This window comes from Nerophis ophidion, linkage group LG24, assembly GCF_033978795.1.
Source record: "Nerophis ophidion isolate RoL-2023_Sa linkage group LG24, RoL_Noph_v1.0, whole genome shotgun sequence".
In the NCBI taxonomy this organism is placed as follows: Eukaryota; Metazoa; Chordata; class Actinopteri; order Syngnathiformes; family Syngnathidae; genus Nerophis; species Nerophis ophidion.
Window position 1 is genome coordinate 2055994 of NC_084634.1, and position 16377 is coordinate 2072370.

Consider the following 16377-nt stretch of genomic DNA (forward strand, 5'->3'; position numbering starts at 1 on the left):
TAAAAGCTGTTAAATATTATTTTATCCGTTCTCAAATGCTGTTAAACATTTCTAGATGTCTTTAATTGCCTTTAAATGGTAATTAATATTTTTAATTGTCTTTAAATGTTGTTAAATATTTTCAGATGCTACTACTATCAATGTCAACTGATTTTAAATGTTCTTAAATGTTCTCAATATTCTGAAATACTGTAAAATGTTCTTAAATGTCTTTAATAGTCTTTAAATGTTCTTAAATATTATTCATGGTCCTTTGTCTTTAAATTAAGCAAAAATATTTTCAAATGCTCCTTTTAATCCTTAATGGCTTTTAAATATATCTTAAATACTTTTAAAGTCTTGCTTATTCCTTCTCCTTTTGGAACATGTAAAGAGAAATGATACAAGATATTGTAATGTATCATGTTTTAAGTGTATTTGTGTTTAAAATAAACTCAACAATATTTAAAAATGTTGTTAACAGGTTGTTATTGCTAATGGTCTTCATTTCCCCAAATGCTGTTAAGTATTTAAAAGTGTCTTTAATTTTGTCTAAATGCAGTTACATTTTTGAACTGTCTTAAATACTTTTAAATATTTCTAATTGTCTTAAATGGTGTTACATATTTTAACCGTCTTCCATCATATTTAAATGTCCAATGTTTTAGGTGTCTTTACATTTTTTACATATAACAGAATTTCTTTAAATGTCTTTAAATGTGGTGAAATGTTAGCGTGTGCTACTATTAATGTTTAAATGCTGAACATATTTTAAATGTTCATAATTCCCTTTAAATGTTTTAAAGTGTTTTAAAATATTCTTAAAAATGTATAATTGCTTTTCAATATTTTAAAATGTTCCTAAAAATCTTCAATTGCTTTGAAGTGCTTTTAAATGTTCTTAATAGTCATACATTGCGTTTGAGTAGTTTTTAATCTTTCACAATGTTCTTAAATGCTGTTGAACATTTAAAAACTGACTTTAAGTGTTCTGTTGAATATTTTAAGTGTTTTAAAAGGGACATGCGGTAAAAATGAATGGATGGATGGATGGCTTTAAAATGGTCTTATTTTTAAAATGGCAATTATTTTTGAATTGCCGTATTTTTTATTTAATTTACTTAAAATGTTCAATATTTTTAATCGTCTGTATTTGTCTGTAATTATTTAAGCATTTTTTTTAAAATGCTTTTGAATATTTAAAAAAATGTCCACAAATGTTTTTGCATATTTTAATTTGTATTTAAAATTATTTGAATATTTTTAAATATTAGTAACAGTCTTTAAATGTGTTTAAATATTATTTTAGCAAGTCAACATTTTTCTTGTTACCTTTTATGATAAAAAAAAGGTTTTCTGGTCTACTCAGGTCATACTGTTAAAAAGTCAGAACTTCAAAATAAAAGTCAGAACTTCAAAATAAAAGTCAGAACTTCAAAATAAAAGTGTTGCAGAAGTAGACCTTTCAAAGATTGGTGTAACTATGTCAGAGTAAGAAGTGTGTGTGTGTGTGTGTGTGTGTGTGTGTGTGTGTGTGTGTGTGTGTGTGTGTGTGTGTGTGTACATGACCCACAGAAGTTTGTGCAGCAGCTGGACCATTTCATCTCCTGGCTGCAGGGGGCGCTGATCAGCACCCACAACTGGACTCAGCCCCGCCAAGACCTGGACAGCCTCACCGCCTACCTGGACACACACCTGGTAGGCACACACACACACTCATTTTTATACATACACACTTACATACACACACTTACATACACACACACTTACACCCACTTAAATACACTCTCACATACATACGCACGCTTACATACACAAACTTATATACACACAAATGTATATACACCTACACACTTACATACATACACACTTAGATACACACACCCACTTACATACACACACACTTACATACACACTCACTTACATACACACACACTTAAATACACACTCACATACACACACTTACATACATGCTCACATACATACACACACACTTATACATACTCACTTACATACACTCACATACACACATACTTACATACTAACTCACTTACATACACACACTTACATACTCACTTACATACACACACACTTACATACACACTCACTTACATACACCCACTTACATACACACTTCCATAACCCCCACATTTCCATACATACACACGTACCTACATACACACTTACATACACACACACACTTCATACATACACACTTACATACACACTCACTTACATACACACACATACACACACACTTAAATACACTCACTTCCATACACACGCATTTCCATACATACACATTTACATACACACGCACTTACATACATACATACTTACAGACACACACACACACACTTACATACACATTTACATACACATGCACTTATACACACTTACTTACATACACACACTTACATACACACAAACTCATGCACACATAGATACATACACACTTGCATACACACTCACATACAGATTTCCATACACACGCACTTACACGCACACTTAAATACACGCTCACTTACATACACACACTTACATACACTCACTTACATACACACACACTTACATACATACATACATACTTACTTACATACACACACACTTGCATACTTACACACTTATATACTTACACACTCACATACACACACTTACATACATACACACTTCATACGCACTTACATACACACTCACTTACATATACATTTACATACACACGCACATACATACACACTTACATACACATTTACATACGCTTGCACTTATACACACTCACTTACATACACACACTTACATACACACAAACTTATATGCACACAAACTCATACACATACACACTTACATACATACACACTTAGATACATACACACTTACATACACACACATACACGTTTCCATACACACACACTTACACGCACACTTAAAAATACACTCACTTACATACACACACTTACATACATGCTCTCTTACATACACACACTTACATACACACGCACTTACATACATTCATACTTACTTACATACACACACACTTGCATACTTACACACTTACATACTTACACACTCACATACACACACTTACATGCATACACACTTCATACACACTTACATACACACACACTTCATACACACTTACATACACACTCACTTACATATACATTTACATACACACGCACTTCCATACATACAGACTTACATACACACTAACATACACACTCACTTACATACACACACTTACATACATACACACTTCATACGCACTTACATACACACTCACTTACATACACACTCACTTACATATACATTTACATACACACGCACATACATACACACTTACATACACATTTACATACACATGCACTTATACACACTCACTTACATACACACACTTACATACACACAAACTTATATGCACACAAACTCATACACATACACACTTACATACATACACACTTAGATACATACACACTTACATACACACACTTACACGTTTCCATACACACACACTTACACGCACACTTAAAAATACACTCACTTACATACACACACTTACATACACACGCACTTACATACATACATACTTACTTACATACACACACACTTGCATACTTACACACTCACATACACACACTTACATGCATACACACTTCATACGCACTTACATACACACTCACTTACATATACATTTACATACACACGCACTTCCATACAAACAGACTTACATACACACTCACTTACATACACACACTTCCATACACACACACTTCCATACACCCACTTACATACACACACTTACATACACACGCACTTCCATACAAACAGACTTACATACACACTCACTTACATACACACACACTTCCACACAATCACTTACATACACACACACACACACACACACACATACATACACACTCACTTACATACACACACTTACAAACACACACACTTCCATACACACGCACTTACATACACACTTACATACACACGCATTTCCATACATACACACTTACACACACACACTTACATACACACACACTTGCATACACACACTTACATACGGACACACGCAAACACACACACACACACACACACACACGCCCAGCTCTGTGTGTGTGTGTGTGTTTACATGTGTCGACGTTGTTGTGCTGGCATCAGTGCTAGTGTCAGCTTCAATGACAATTTGGGCCTGCTAATTGGCTCCTCTCGTTAACTAAAACTGCGTGTGTGTGTGTGTGTGTGTGTGTGTGTGTCAGGGCTGATAGTCACACTTGCACTTTGTAGCATTTATTGTGTCTAATTGTGTGTTTTGTTGATTGATGTTGACTTCTTTCTTCTCTACTTTGTACTGTGACACACAACACTGCAGTAAGTGTGTGTAAAAAGCTAAAAACAATAGGATGCTAACAGTTAACACTTTATTTTGAAGGTGCTTCCTGTTTAGGCGGCATCTTCATCTCAGCTTGCACTCCATATGATCATCTTTATTGCAAACACTTTGATTGGATCATCAGCCCCCCCCCCCCCCTCACCCCCTGGCCCCCCCTCATTCCCCCTCACACACACACACACACACACACACACACACACACACACACAATGTCAAAGTCGCGCCTCAATGTCATCTGCCTATCAGTGCCGCACACCCGCCTCGCTAATATGCTAATGCTAAGGGCTAAAGCGTGGCAGGCGGCTGCTATACGGTCCGGCGCTCCAGGCTAATATGCTAATGCTAACAGGTAATCTGATGCGCCAGGCTTTGAAGCGCCTCCGCTCGACGCGGTTATGTAAATTAGCTTAAGGAGTTTCAACCTTTTTTTTTTTTTTTTTTTTTTTAGCCCGCCAGCCAGCCGACGATCAGAATCCCTGCAAGTCGCCAAAGTAGCTCCACGGAGTGCGTGTGCCGCCACACCTTCTTTCCTTTTTTTTTTTTTTTACACGCTTAGTACATCTCGCCACGCTGAAACTGACATGTTTTATTCAACAGCGGCACACTTGTTTTCTCTCACCGCATCACACTTCCAAGTTTGGCACTTTTCTTTGGAACATTTAGCGTGCTAACAGGTAACATGCTAACTGCTAACTCAAGTGAAGTAACATAATATTTGACTCAGAGTAAAAAATTGTAATCAATCAATCAATCAATGTTTATTTGTATAGCCCTAACTCACAAGTGTCTCAAAGGGCTGCACAAGCCACAACAACATGCATGCTAACATTAGAATGCTAACAATTGATGAGTGCGTGAGTCTTAGTTATTTGGAAATATTATAATTTATTTTGTTTTTTCACAGATTTTTAGAAATGTTATTTCTTAAATTTTAATTTTTTTAATTTTCTTATATTTGTATATATTAAATTTTCTGATTCTTAAATAATTATATATATATATATGTATATGTTATATGTATATATATATATATATATATATATATACATATATATATATGTATATATATATATATATAATATATATATATATATATATATATATATATATATATATATATATGTATATATAAAATTAGTTTTATGTTTTAGATATTTTGATTTTGTTTCAGATATTGTACTTAATGGAATATTTAAATGTATATATTTTTTATGTTTTCTAAATGTTTATTTTGTATTTTGATATTAATATTTATGTTTTAGACATTTTTGAGACTTTGTGTTTTTTTAAATAAATAATTTTTAGATGTTTTTTGTTTTTTTAATATTCATAGATTTTTCTGTTGTTTTAATTCTATATTTTAAGTATTTTTAAATTGTTGGACTTTTAGTTATTTTATTATTAATTGTTAACAAATTATTTTTTTATTAGATCTTTTTATTTCCTTAAATTTTTTAAGATATTTTTCTTAGATTGCTAAATATATAACTATCTTTTTTAATGTTTTAGATATTTGGATTTATTTTCAGATGTTTTACTTTTTGGAATATTTGAATTTACATTTCTTAATGTTGTGTAAATGTTTATTTTGTATGTAGATATTAGTTTTTATGTTTTAGACATTTTTTACTCTGTTTTTTTTTAAATAAATATATTTATATATATTTTTTAAATTCGTAGATTTTGCTGTTGTTTTATTTCTAAGATAGTTAGGTATTCGTTCATTGATGGACTTTTAGTTATTTTTATTGTCTCAGATTGTTTGCAAATTGTATTTCTTGAAGTTTTAGATCTTTTTATTTCCTTATTTTTTTTTAGATATTTTCTTGGATTGCTAATAATTTTTTTACGTTTTAGATTTTTTGATTTTTTTTTTCAGATATTTTGCTTAATGGAATATTTGAATTTATATTTCTTAATAGATATTTTTAGATTCAAGATTTATGAATATTTTATTTTCTGCAAATGTTCACATGTTGAAATCTTTGTTATTTTACATTTTGTGATATTTTTAGCAAATTTTATTTGTGTGGATTTTTAGATCTTTTTTCCTAACTTAAAAAACTTGTATTTCATTTTTTTATGATCAGATTTGCAGATATTTTAATTTGGATTTTTTGGTATTTTTATTTAATGTATATAGTTATTTCATGGATTTGAAATGAAATTTTAACAGGGTTTGAATAATTGTTAATGTTTACATTTTCAAATATGTTGCTTATTTTTGGGGGAAAATATTTGCAGGTATGTGCCAAGGATTTATATATTTTGCTACTTTCTGCATGTTAACTGTTAGCATGCTAGCTTTTTTAGCTCACTTTGCAGGTAAATGAGTCAGAGTCAAATATTTTGTTACTTCACATATTTCAGCGGTTAGCATGTTACCTGTTAGCATGCTAGCTGTTTTTGCAAATTTTTCAGGTGTGTGCCTCGCGGTAAAATATGTTGCTACTTTCCGCATGCTAAGTGTTAGCATGCTAGGCTTTTTTTAAGCTCATTTTGTAGGTAAATGACTCCAAGTCAAATATTATTCTACTTCACATATGTTAGCTGTTAGCAAGCTAGCCCATTTAGCTCATGTTGCAGGTATACGCCTCACAGTCAAACATGGTGCTACTTTACCCGTGTTGTATTTTAGCATGCTAGCTTTTTTATATTATTTTACAGCTACTTAAAAAACACAAAGTAAAAAATGTCTAAAACATAAATAATTATATATATATATATATATATATATATATATATATATATATATATATATATATACAAAATAAATAAAAATATTTAAGAATCAGAAAATTAAACATGTATACAATTTTAAGAAAATAAAAAGTTCTTAAAATTCAAGACATAACATTGCTAAAAATCTGTGAAAAAAAACTAAGAAATTATAATATTTCAAAAATAACTAAGACTATCTAAACATCTAAGAAAAATATATTTCAGGAATCCAATAAGTAAAAAAACCCCAAAAATATCTAAAAACAAAAGAATTACAAGTATTTAAACAAATCCAATAAGTAAAACAACCCCAAAAATATCTAAAAACAAAAGAATTACAAGTATTTAAACAAATCTAACAAAAATATATTCAAAAATCCAAGGAATATAAATAGCGTGATAAAAAAAAGAGAACATCCGGGAAATATAATAAAAAAATAAATAAAATAAAAATATTTATTTTTGTAGTTATTCTATGCAGTTATTTTTATGCTACTTTACCTGTGTTGCATTTTAGCATGCTAACTTTTTTTATAATATTTTACAGCTACTTAAAAAACACAAAGTAAAAAATTTATAAAACATAAATACTAATATATGTATATGTATATATATATATATATATATATATATATATATATATATATATATATATCCAAAATAAATCAAAAAATATTGAAGAATCAGAAAATTAAACATCTACAAATATAAGAAAATAAAAAGATCTTAAAATTCAAGAAAAACGTTGCTAAAAATCTGTGAAAAAAGTAAGAAATTATAATATTTCAAAATAACTACTATCTAAACATCTAAGAAAAATATACTTTAGGAACCCAATAAGTAAAAAAACAACAACATAAAACTAAAAGCAAAAGAATTACAAGTATTTAAACAAATCTAAGAAAATATATTAAAAAATCCAAGAAATATAAAGTGTGATAAAAAAGAGAACATCTGGGAAATATAATTATAACAAAAATAAAATAAAAATATTATTTTTTTTAGTACTTATTTTATGCAGCGATCAAAGCTGTTGTTGTTGCATGTGTGTGTGTGTGTGTGTGTGTGTGTGTGTGTGTGTGTGTGGGTGTGTGTGTGTGTGTGTGTGTGTGTGTGGGTGTGTGTGTGTGTGTGTGTGTTCAACACACACACACACATGCAACAACAACACACACACACACACACACACACACACACGCACACGCACACGGACACGGACACGCACACGCACACGCACGCGCGTAAATCCGCGACAAGCGGAGCGTGACGCGGGTGGAGGCGTGGCCTTATCGCGGCGTGATTGATGTCTAGCGGCTGGCTGGCTGGCGTCTTATCGATCCCCCGCCCTTCTTAAACGGAGCGGCGGGAAAAGTGAAGGCGAGGACGGCTGAGATAGTGAGATAGTGAGATAGTGCCGGCTAATTCTGCGCCCTAACCGGGGTGTTTATTAGCCGCCATCTTGGGCGCCGCTGGGAAAAGTGAGTCCATCTGCCTCTCATCATCTACTTAGTACATATCTTATCTTAGCATGCTAACCTGCTAACTAGTTGGTGTTTTTGGAGCTCATTTCCAGGAATAGGACCAGCTCAACTATGTAATTTAGAGAATTGTATCTGTTAGCATGCTAACATTTGCGTGCTAGCTGTTTGAGTTGATGTTGTATGTGTACACTTTGAGTGTTAGCACTCCAACATTAGCATGCTAGCTTTCTAGACTCATTTCAATGTTCAGTCACGTCTTCATCAATGCTAACATAGCATTAACATAACAGTATGTTAAACAGAATATGTTAGCATCCTGTTAACCTTTACAAAGAGTATGTTAGCATCCTGTTAGCCTTTAAAAGAGTAGGTTAGCATCCTGTTAGCCTTTAAATTTTAGCATCTTGTTAGCCTTTATAGGAGTATGTTAGCATCCTGTTAGCCTTAAAAAATAGTATGTTGGCATCCTGTTATTCTTTAAAAATAGTATGTTAGCATCCTGTTAGCTTTTAAAAGTAGTATGTCAGCGTCCTTCTAGCCTTTAAAAGAGTATGTTAGCATCCTGTTAGCCTTTAAAAATAGTATGTTGGCATCCTGTTAGCTTTTAAAAATAGTATGTTAGCATCCTTGTAGCCTTTAAAAATAGTATGTTAGCATCCTGTTAGCCTTTAAAAGCGTATGTTAGCCTTTAAAAATAGTATGTTAGCATCCCGTTAACGTTTGTAAGAATATGTTAGCATCCTGTTAGCCTTTTAAAAATAGTATGTTAGCATCCTGGTAGCCTTTAAACGAGTATGTTAGCATCCTGGTAGCCTTTAAAAATAGTATGTTGGCATCCTGTTAGCTTTTAAAAATAGTATGTTAGCATCCTTGTAGCCTTTAAAAGGGTATGTTAGCATCTTGTTAGCCTTTAAAAGAGTATGTTAGCCTTTAAAAATAGTATGATAGCATCGCGTTAACGTTTGTAAGAATATGTTAGCATCCTGTTAGCCTTTTAAAAATAGTATGTTAGCATCCTGGTAGCCTTTAAAAGAGTATGTTTGCATCCTGTTAGCCTTTAAAAGAGTATGTTAGCCTTTGAAAATAGTATGTTAGCATCCCGTTAACATTTGAAAGAATATGTTAGCCTTTAAAAATACTGTTAGCATCCTTTTAACCTTTAAAAGGAGTATGTAAGCATCCTGTTAGCGTTTGAAAGAGTATGTTAGCATCCTGTTAGCCTTTATAAATAGTATGTTAGCAGTTTTGCTAGCCTTTAAAAGAGTATGTTAGCATCCTGTTGGCCTTTAAATGTTAGCATCTTGTTAGCCTTTAAAAGAGTATCTTAGCATCCTGTTAGCCTATAAAAATAGTATGTTAGCATCCTTTTAGCCTTTAAAAATAGTATGTTAGCATCCTGGTAGCCTTTAAAAGAGTATGTAAGCCTTTAAAAATAGTATGTTAGTCTCCTGTTAACGTTTGAAAAACTATGTTAGCATCCTGGTAGCCTTTAAAAGTACTGTTATCATCCTCTTAACCTTTAAAAAGAGTATGTAAGCATCCTGTTAGCATTTGAAAGGGTATGTTAGCATCCTGTTAGCCTTTATAAATAGTATGTTAGCATTTTGCTAGCCTTTAAAAGAGTATGTTATTATCCTGTTAACCTTTAAAAGAGTATGTTAGCATCCTGTTAGCCTTTAAATGTTAGCATCTTGTTAGCCTTTAAAAGAGTATGTTAGCATCCTGTTAGCCTTCAGAAATAGTATGTTAGCATCCTGTTATTCTTTAAAAATAGTATGTTAGCATCTTGTTAGCTTTTAAAAATAGTATTTTAGCAGTCTGTTAGCCTTTAAAAGAGTATGTTAGCCTTTAAAAATAGTATGTTAGTCTCCCGTTAACGTTTGAAAAAATATGTTAGCATCCTGGTAGCCTTTAAAAATACTTTTAGCATCCTGTTAATCTTTAAAAAGAGTATGTAAGCATCCTGTTAGTGTTTGAAAGGGAATGTTAGCATCCTGTTATCCTTTATAAATAGTATATTAGCATTTTGCTAGCCTTTAAAAGAGTATGTTATTATCCTGTTAACCTTTAAAAGAGTATGTTAGCATCCTGTTAGCCTTTAAAAATAGTATGTTGGCATCCTGTTAGCCTTTAAGAATAGTATGTTAGCATCCTGTTAGCTTTTAAAAATAGTATGTTAGCATCCTGGTAGCCTTTAAAAATAGTATGTTAGCATCCTGTTAACGTTTGAAAGAATATGTTAGCATCCTGGTAGCCTTTAAAAATACTGTTAGCATCCTTTTAACCTTTAAAAAGAGTATGTAAGCATCCTGTTAGCGTTTGAAAGAGTATGTTAGCATCCTGTTAGCCTTTATAAATAGTATGTTAGCATTTTGCTAGCCTTTAAAAGAGTATGTTAGCATCCTGTTGGCCTTTAAAAATAGTATGTTAGCATCCTGGTAGCCTTTAAAAGAGTATGTTAGCCTTTAAAAATAGTATGTTAGCATCCCGTTAACATTTGAAAGAATATGTTAGTATCCTGGTAGCCTTTAAAAATACTTTTAGCATCCTGTTAATCTTTAAAAAGAATATGTAAGCATCCTGTTAGCGTTTGAAAGGGAATGTTATCATCCTGTTAGCCTTTATAAATAGTATGTTAGCATTTTGCTAGCCTTTAAAAGAGTATGTTAGCATCCTGTTAGCCTTTATAAATAGTATGTTAGCGTTCATATAATTTATTTCAAGTATGCTAAATGCTAGCATGCTCGCTTTTCAATCTCATTTCGCAGGCATCTCAGTTAAATCTTTTGTTACTCTACATATGTTATTTGCTTGCACGGTAATTTTAGCATGCCAGCTTTTTCAACTAATTTTGCAAGTATACACCCGGGTCAAATATTGGGTTGTTTCAAGTATGCTAAATGTTAGCATGCTAGCTTTTTAATCTCATTTGGCAAGTATATAAATCTTGTGTTACTCTACGCATGTTAACTGTTAGCGTGCTAATTTTAGCATGCTCACTTTTTAAACAAATTTTGCAAGTATACACCTGACTCAATTATTTTGTCGTTTCAAGTATGCTAAATGTTAGCATGATTACTTTTCCATCTCATTTCACAGGCATCTCAGTTAAATCTTTTGTTACTCTGCACATGTTAATTGTTAGCATACTAGCTTTTTCAACTAATTTTGCAAGTATACGCCTGAGTCAAATATTTTATTATTTCAAGTATGCTAAATGTTAGCATGCTTGCTTTTCAATCTTAATTGGCAGGAATATAAATCGTGTGTTACTCTACGTATGTTAACTGTTAGCGCGCTAATTTTAGCATGCTCACTTTTAAAACAAATTTTGCAAGAATACACCTGCCCTGAGTCAATTATTTTTGTCATTTCAACTATGCTAAATGTTAGCATGCTTGCTTTTTAATCTCGTTTGGCAGGCATACACCTCAGTTAAATCTTTTGTTACTCCACGCACGTTAGCTTGCTAATTTTAACATGTTAGCTTTTGAAACAAATTTTACAAGTATACATCCGATTCAAATATTTTGTTATTTCAAGTATGGTAAATGTTAGCATTCTTGCTTTTCAGTCCCGTTTGGCAGGCGTACGCCTCAGTTAAATATTTTGTTACTCTACGCATGTCAACTGTTAGCACGCTAATTTTAGCATAGCAGCTTTTTAAACGCATTTTACAGGTATCACCCTCAGTCAAATCTTTTTTGGTACTTCACGCTTATTAGCTGTTAGTATGCTGCCTTTTTAAACTCATTTTGCTGGTATATACTTAGGTCAAATATTTTGTTACTTCAAAAATGCTAACTTTTAGCATGCTAGCTTATTTTTTTTGGGCTAATCTCGCAGATGTGCAGCTCAGAGTCAAATATTTTGTTACTTTACACATACTTACTTACTGTTAGCATGCTATCTTTCTTAACACACATTTTTGCACCTGTTCATTGCAATAATGACAATAAAACTCTATTCTATTCTATTTTGGTATAAGGTGTTGTTGTTTTTGTGGTTCCAGACGTTCAAACTAAACGTGGACAGTCATGGCGGCCTCAAAGACCGCATCTTGGAGGACGGCACAGCGCTGCTCACCACCATTCCTGCACACCAATCGGGTAAACACACCCAATAGTGTTAGTTTTGTCCAACAGACCCCAAAGGGGTCCTGAAAAGGTCCCAAAGGAACCCAAGTGGTACCAATGACAAATGGGGTTACACGAAAGTTAGAAATGCACCCAAAAGGGCCCCGGTTCTTTCCCCAGGCTCCTTGGTCATATTCCAGAACTTTTGGAGCAATAGGACTCTCAGGACTCTATGGGGTACTTTGGGACCTTCAGCTGCTGTACTAAGTACGTACTTAGTACTTTTTTACAATAAAATTAGATTGCCCGCAATCTTTTTTGGGAGACTTGTTATTTATCTACGAGGTTCAACTTGAATCATGTCAATCCAAGCGGGAACCTGGGAGACCCCCCCCTAAATACCCAAGTGGTCACAAAATTAAATGGGTTCCGAAATCACCCCCAAAATGCCCCAACCTTTTCCGGCCGAGTCTTTTGGTAAATGTAGCTATCTTTAGAGCACCTGGGCTTTTAGGGCTTTGTTCGTTTTGGGGTATTTTGAGACCTTCAGGGTTGTTAGTCCTTTTCTAAGTCCATGGACGTTTTCCCAGTGAAAGTAGATGGACCTCATTCCCTTTTGGGACACATTTGGTAAAAAGGTGCAACTAAAAGTCGCAGTCCCATTTTATTAGTGCCCCGACCCGCCAAAGGAAGTTGACTTCCCCTTACCCGAATTCGGTTCTCCATGTATCTAGAAGGTTCATCCATCCATCCATCTTCAACCCCAGATTTCCCTTTCCAGAGCAACATTAGCAACTTCCTCCTGGAGGCTCCCGAAGCGTTCCCAGGCCAGAGAGGAGATGTAATCACCCCCATCTGGTCCTTGGCCTGCCGTGGGATCTCCTCCGAGTGGGACGTGCAAGGAGGACCTCCCTAGGGAGACGCTGGTGAAGCAACCGCACGAGATGCCCGAACCACCTAAGCTGGCTCCTTTCCAACGAGGACCTCTCTAGGGAGACGCTGGTGAGGCATCCGCACGAGATGCCCGAACCACCTAAGCTGGCTCCTTTCCAGCGAGGACCTCCCCAGGGAGACGCTGGTGAGGCATCCGCACGAGATGCCTGAACCACCTAAGCTGGCTCCTTTCCAACGAGGACCTCCCTACGAAGACGCTGGTGAAGCAACCGCACGAGATGCCCGAACCACCTAAGCTGGCTCCTTTCCAACGAGGACCTCCCCAGGGAGACGCCGGTGAGGCATCCGCACGAGATGCCCGAACTACCTAAACTGGCTCCATTCCAACGAGGACCTACCTAGGGAGACGCTGGTGAGGCATCCGCACGAGATGCCCGAACCACCTAAGCTGGCTCCTTTCCAACAAGGACCTCCCTACGAAGACGCTGGTGAGGCATCCGCACGAGATGCCCGAACCACCTAAGCTGGCTCCTTTCCAACAAGGACCTCCCTACGAAGACGCTGGTGAGGCATCCGCACGAGATGCCCGAACCACCTAAGCTGGCTCCTTTCCAACAAGGACCTCCCTACGAAGACGCTGGTGAGGCATCCGCACGAGATGCCCGAACCACCTAAGCTGGCTCCTTTCCAACGAGGACCTCCCTAGGGAGACGCTGGTGAGGCATCCGCACGAGATGCCCGAACCACCTAAGCTGGCTCCTTTCCAACGAGGACCTCTCTAGGAAGACGCTGGTGAGGCATCCGCACGAAATGCCCGAACCACCTAAGCTGGCTCCTTTCTAACGAGGACCTCCCTACGAAGACGCTGGTGAGGCATCCGCACGAGATGCCCGAACCACCTAAGCTGGCTCCTTTCCAACGAGGACCTCCCTAGGAAGACGCTGGTGAGGCATCCGCACGAGATGCCCGAACCACCTAAGCTGGCTCCTTTCCAACGAGGACCTCCCTAGGGAGACGCTGGTGAGGCATCCGCACGATATGCCCGAACCACCTAAGCTGGCTCCTTTCCAACGAGGACCTCCCCAGGGAGACGCTGGTGAGGCATCCGCACAAGATGCCCGAACCACCTAAGCTAGTTCCTTTCCAACGAGGACCTCTTTAGGAAGACGCTGGTGAGGCATCCGCACGAGATGCCCGAACCACCTAAGCTGGCTCCTTTCCAACGAGGACCTCCCTAGGAAGACGCTGGTGAGGCATCCGCACGAGATGCCCGAACCACCTAAGCTGGCTCCTTTCCAACGAGGACCTCCCTAGGAAGACGCTGGTGAGGCATCCGCACGAGATGCCCGAACCACCTAAGCTTGCTGCTTTCCAACGAGGACCTCCCCAGGGAGACGCTGGTGAGGCATCCGCACGAGATGCCTGAACCACCTAAGCTGGCTCCTTTCCAACGAGGACCTCCCTAGGAAGACGCTGGTGAGGCATCCGCACGAGATGCCTGAACCACCTAAGCTGGCTCCTTTCCAACGAGGACCTCCCCACGAAGACCCTGGTGAAGCATCCGCACGAGATGCCCGAACCACCTAAGCTAGCTCCTTTCCAACGAGGACCTCCCTAGGAAGACGCTGGTGAGGCATCCGCACGAGATGCCCGAACCACCTAAGCTGGCTCCTTTCCAGCGAGGACCTCCCCAGGGAGACGCTAGTGAGGCATCCGCACGAGATGCCCGAACCACCTAAGCTGGCTCCTTTCCAGCGAGGACCTCCCTAGGAAGACGCTGGTGAGGCATCCGCACGAGATGCCCGAACCACCTAAGCTGGCTCCTTTCCAAGCGAAGGAGCAGCAGTTCTACTCCGAGTCTCTCTCGGGTGACTGAACTTCTCACCCTATCTCTAAGGGAGATGCCAGCCACCGTTCTGAGGAAACACGTTTCGGCCGCTTGTATCCGTGATCGTATTCTCTCGGTCATGAGCCACACTTCATGACCAGAGGTGAGAGAAGGAATGTAGATAGTTCGGTAGACCTTTGCCATCTGGCCCAGCTCTCGTTTGGTCACAACAGTGCGGCAGAGAGACTGCAATACTGTCCCAGCTGCTCTCCGGCTGATTTCCTTCTCCATCTTTCCCTCACTTGTGAACAAGACCCGGAGATACTCAAAATCCTCCACCTGGGACAGAGTCTCGTTCTCTACCTGGACTGTACAAACCATTGGTTTCTTAGGAGGTTCAGATTGAACTCATTGTGGTCCCAATAAAACCCAAGTGGTCCCAATGATACAGAGGATTGCCCAAAAGTCAGAAATGCACCCCAAAGGACTCAATCCGTGCTCTAAATTATTTTGGAGTACCAGGCCCCTAGGGGCTTTTGGACCGTGGAACTATTAGGGGTCTTCTGGGACTTGTAAGAGGAAGACTGATCTTTTAGAGCACGGTCTTGTAGGGGTAAGATAGTTTTGGAATACTTGGAGACCTTCAGACCTGTTTGTCTTTCCCCGGGGTCCGGTAAAAAGTAGAAAAGCCCCAATCCTTATGGGGACACTGGGAATAAAAAGCTGTACCTAAAAACCCCAGCCCCTTTTTTCAAGTGCCCCGACCTGTCGGAAGAAGTTTTACTTATATGGTCCTAAATCACGAGTGTCTCAAAGGGCTGCACAAGCCACAAGGACATCCTGGGCTCAGATCCCACATCAGGGTAAGGAAAAACTCAACCCCAATGGGACTGGTGCAATGGACCTTGAGTGAATCTAGCATAATATTGTGAGAGTCCAGTCTATACTGGATTTAACATAATAGTGCGAGAGTCCAGTCCGTACTGGATTTAACATAATAGTGTGAGA

General features: G+C 37.1%; 1 protein-coding gene across 5 annotated transcripts in view; it reads left to right on the plus strand.

The window, feature by feature from the left end:
- The window catches only part of LOC133542387 (A-kinase anchor protein 6-like), a 151833-nt gene that overhangs the window by 36237 nt on the left and 99219 nt on the right, over nt 1-16377 (plus strand). For 4 of the 5 annotated variants that reach the window (XM_061886443.1, XM_061886447.1, XM_061886445.1 and 1 more), the window contains 2 exons: nt 1555-1677; nt 12584-12680. In XM_061886443.1, coding sequence (XP_061742427.1) covers nt 1555-1677; nt 12584-12680 — 220 coding nt within the window. The remainder of the gene's footprint in view (nt 1-1554; nt 1678-12583; nt 12681-16377) is intronic. The other variant, XM_061886446.1, reaches the window with a different exon arrangement.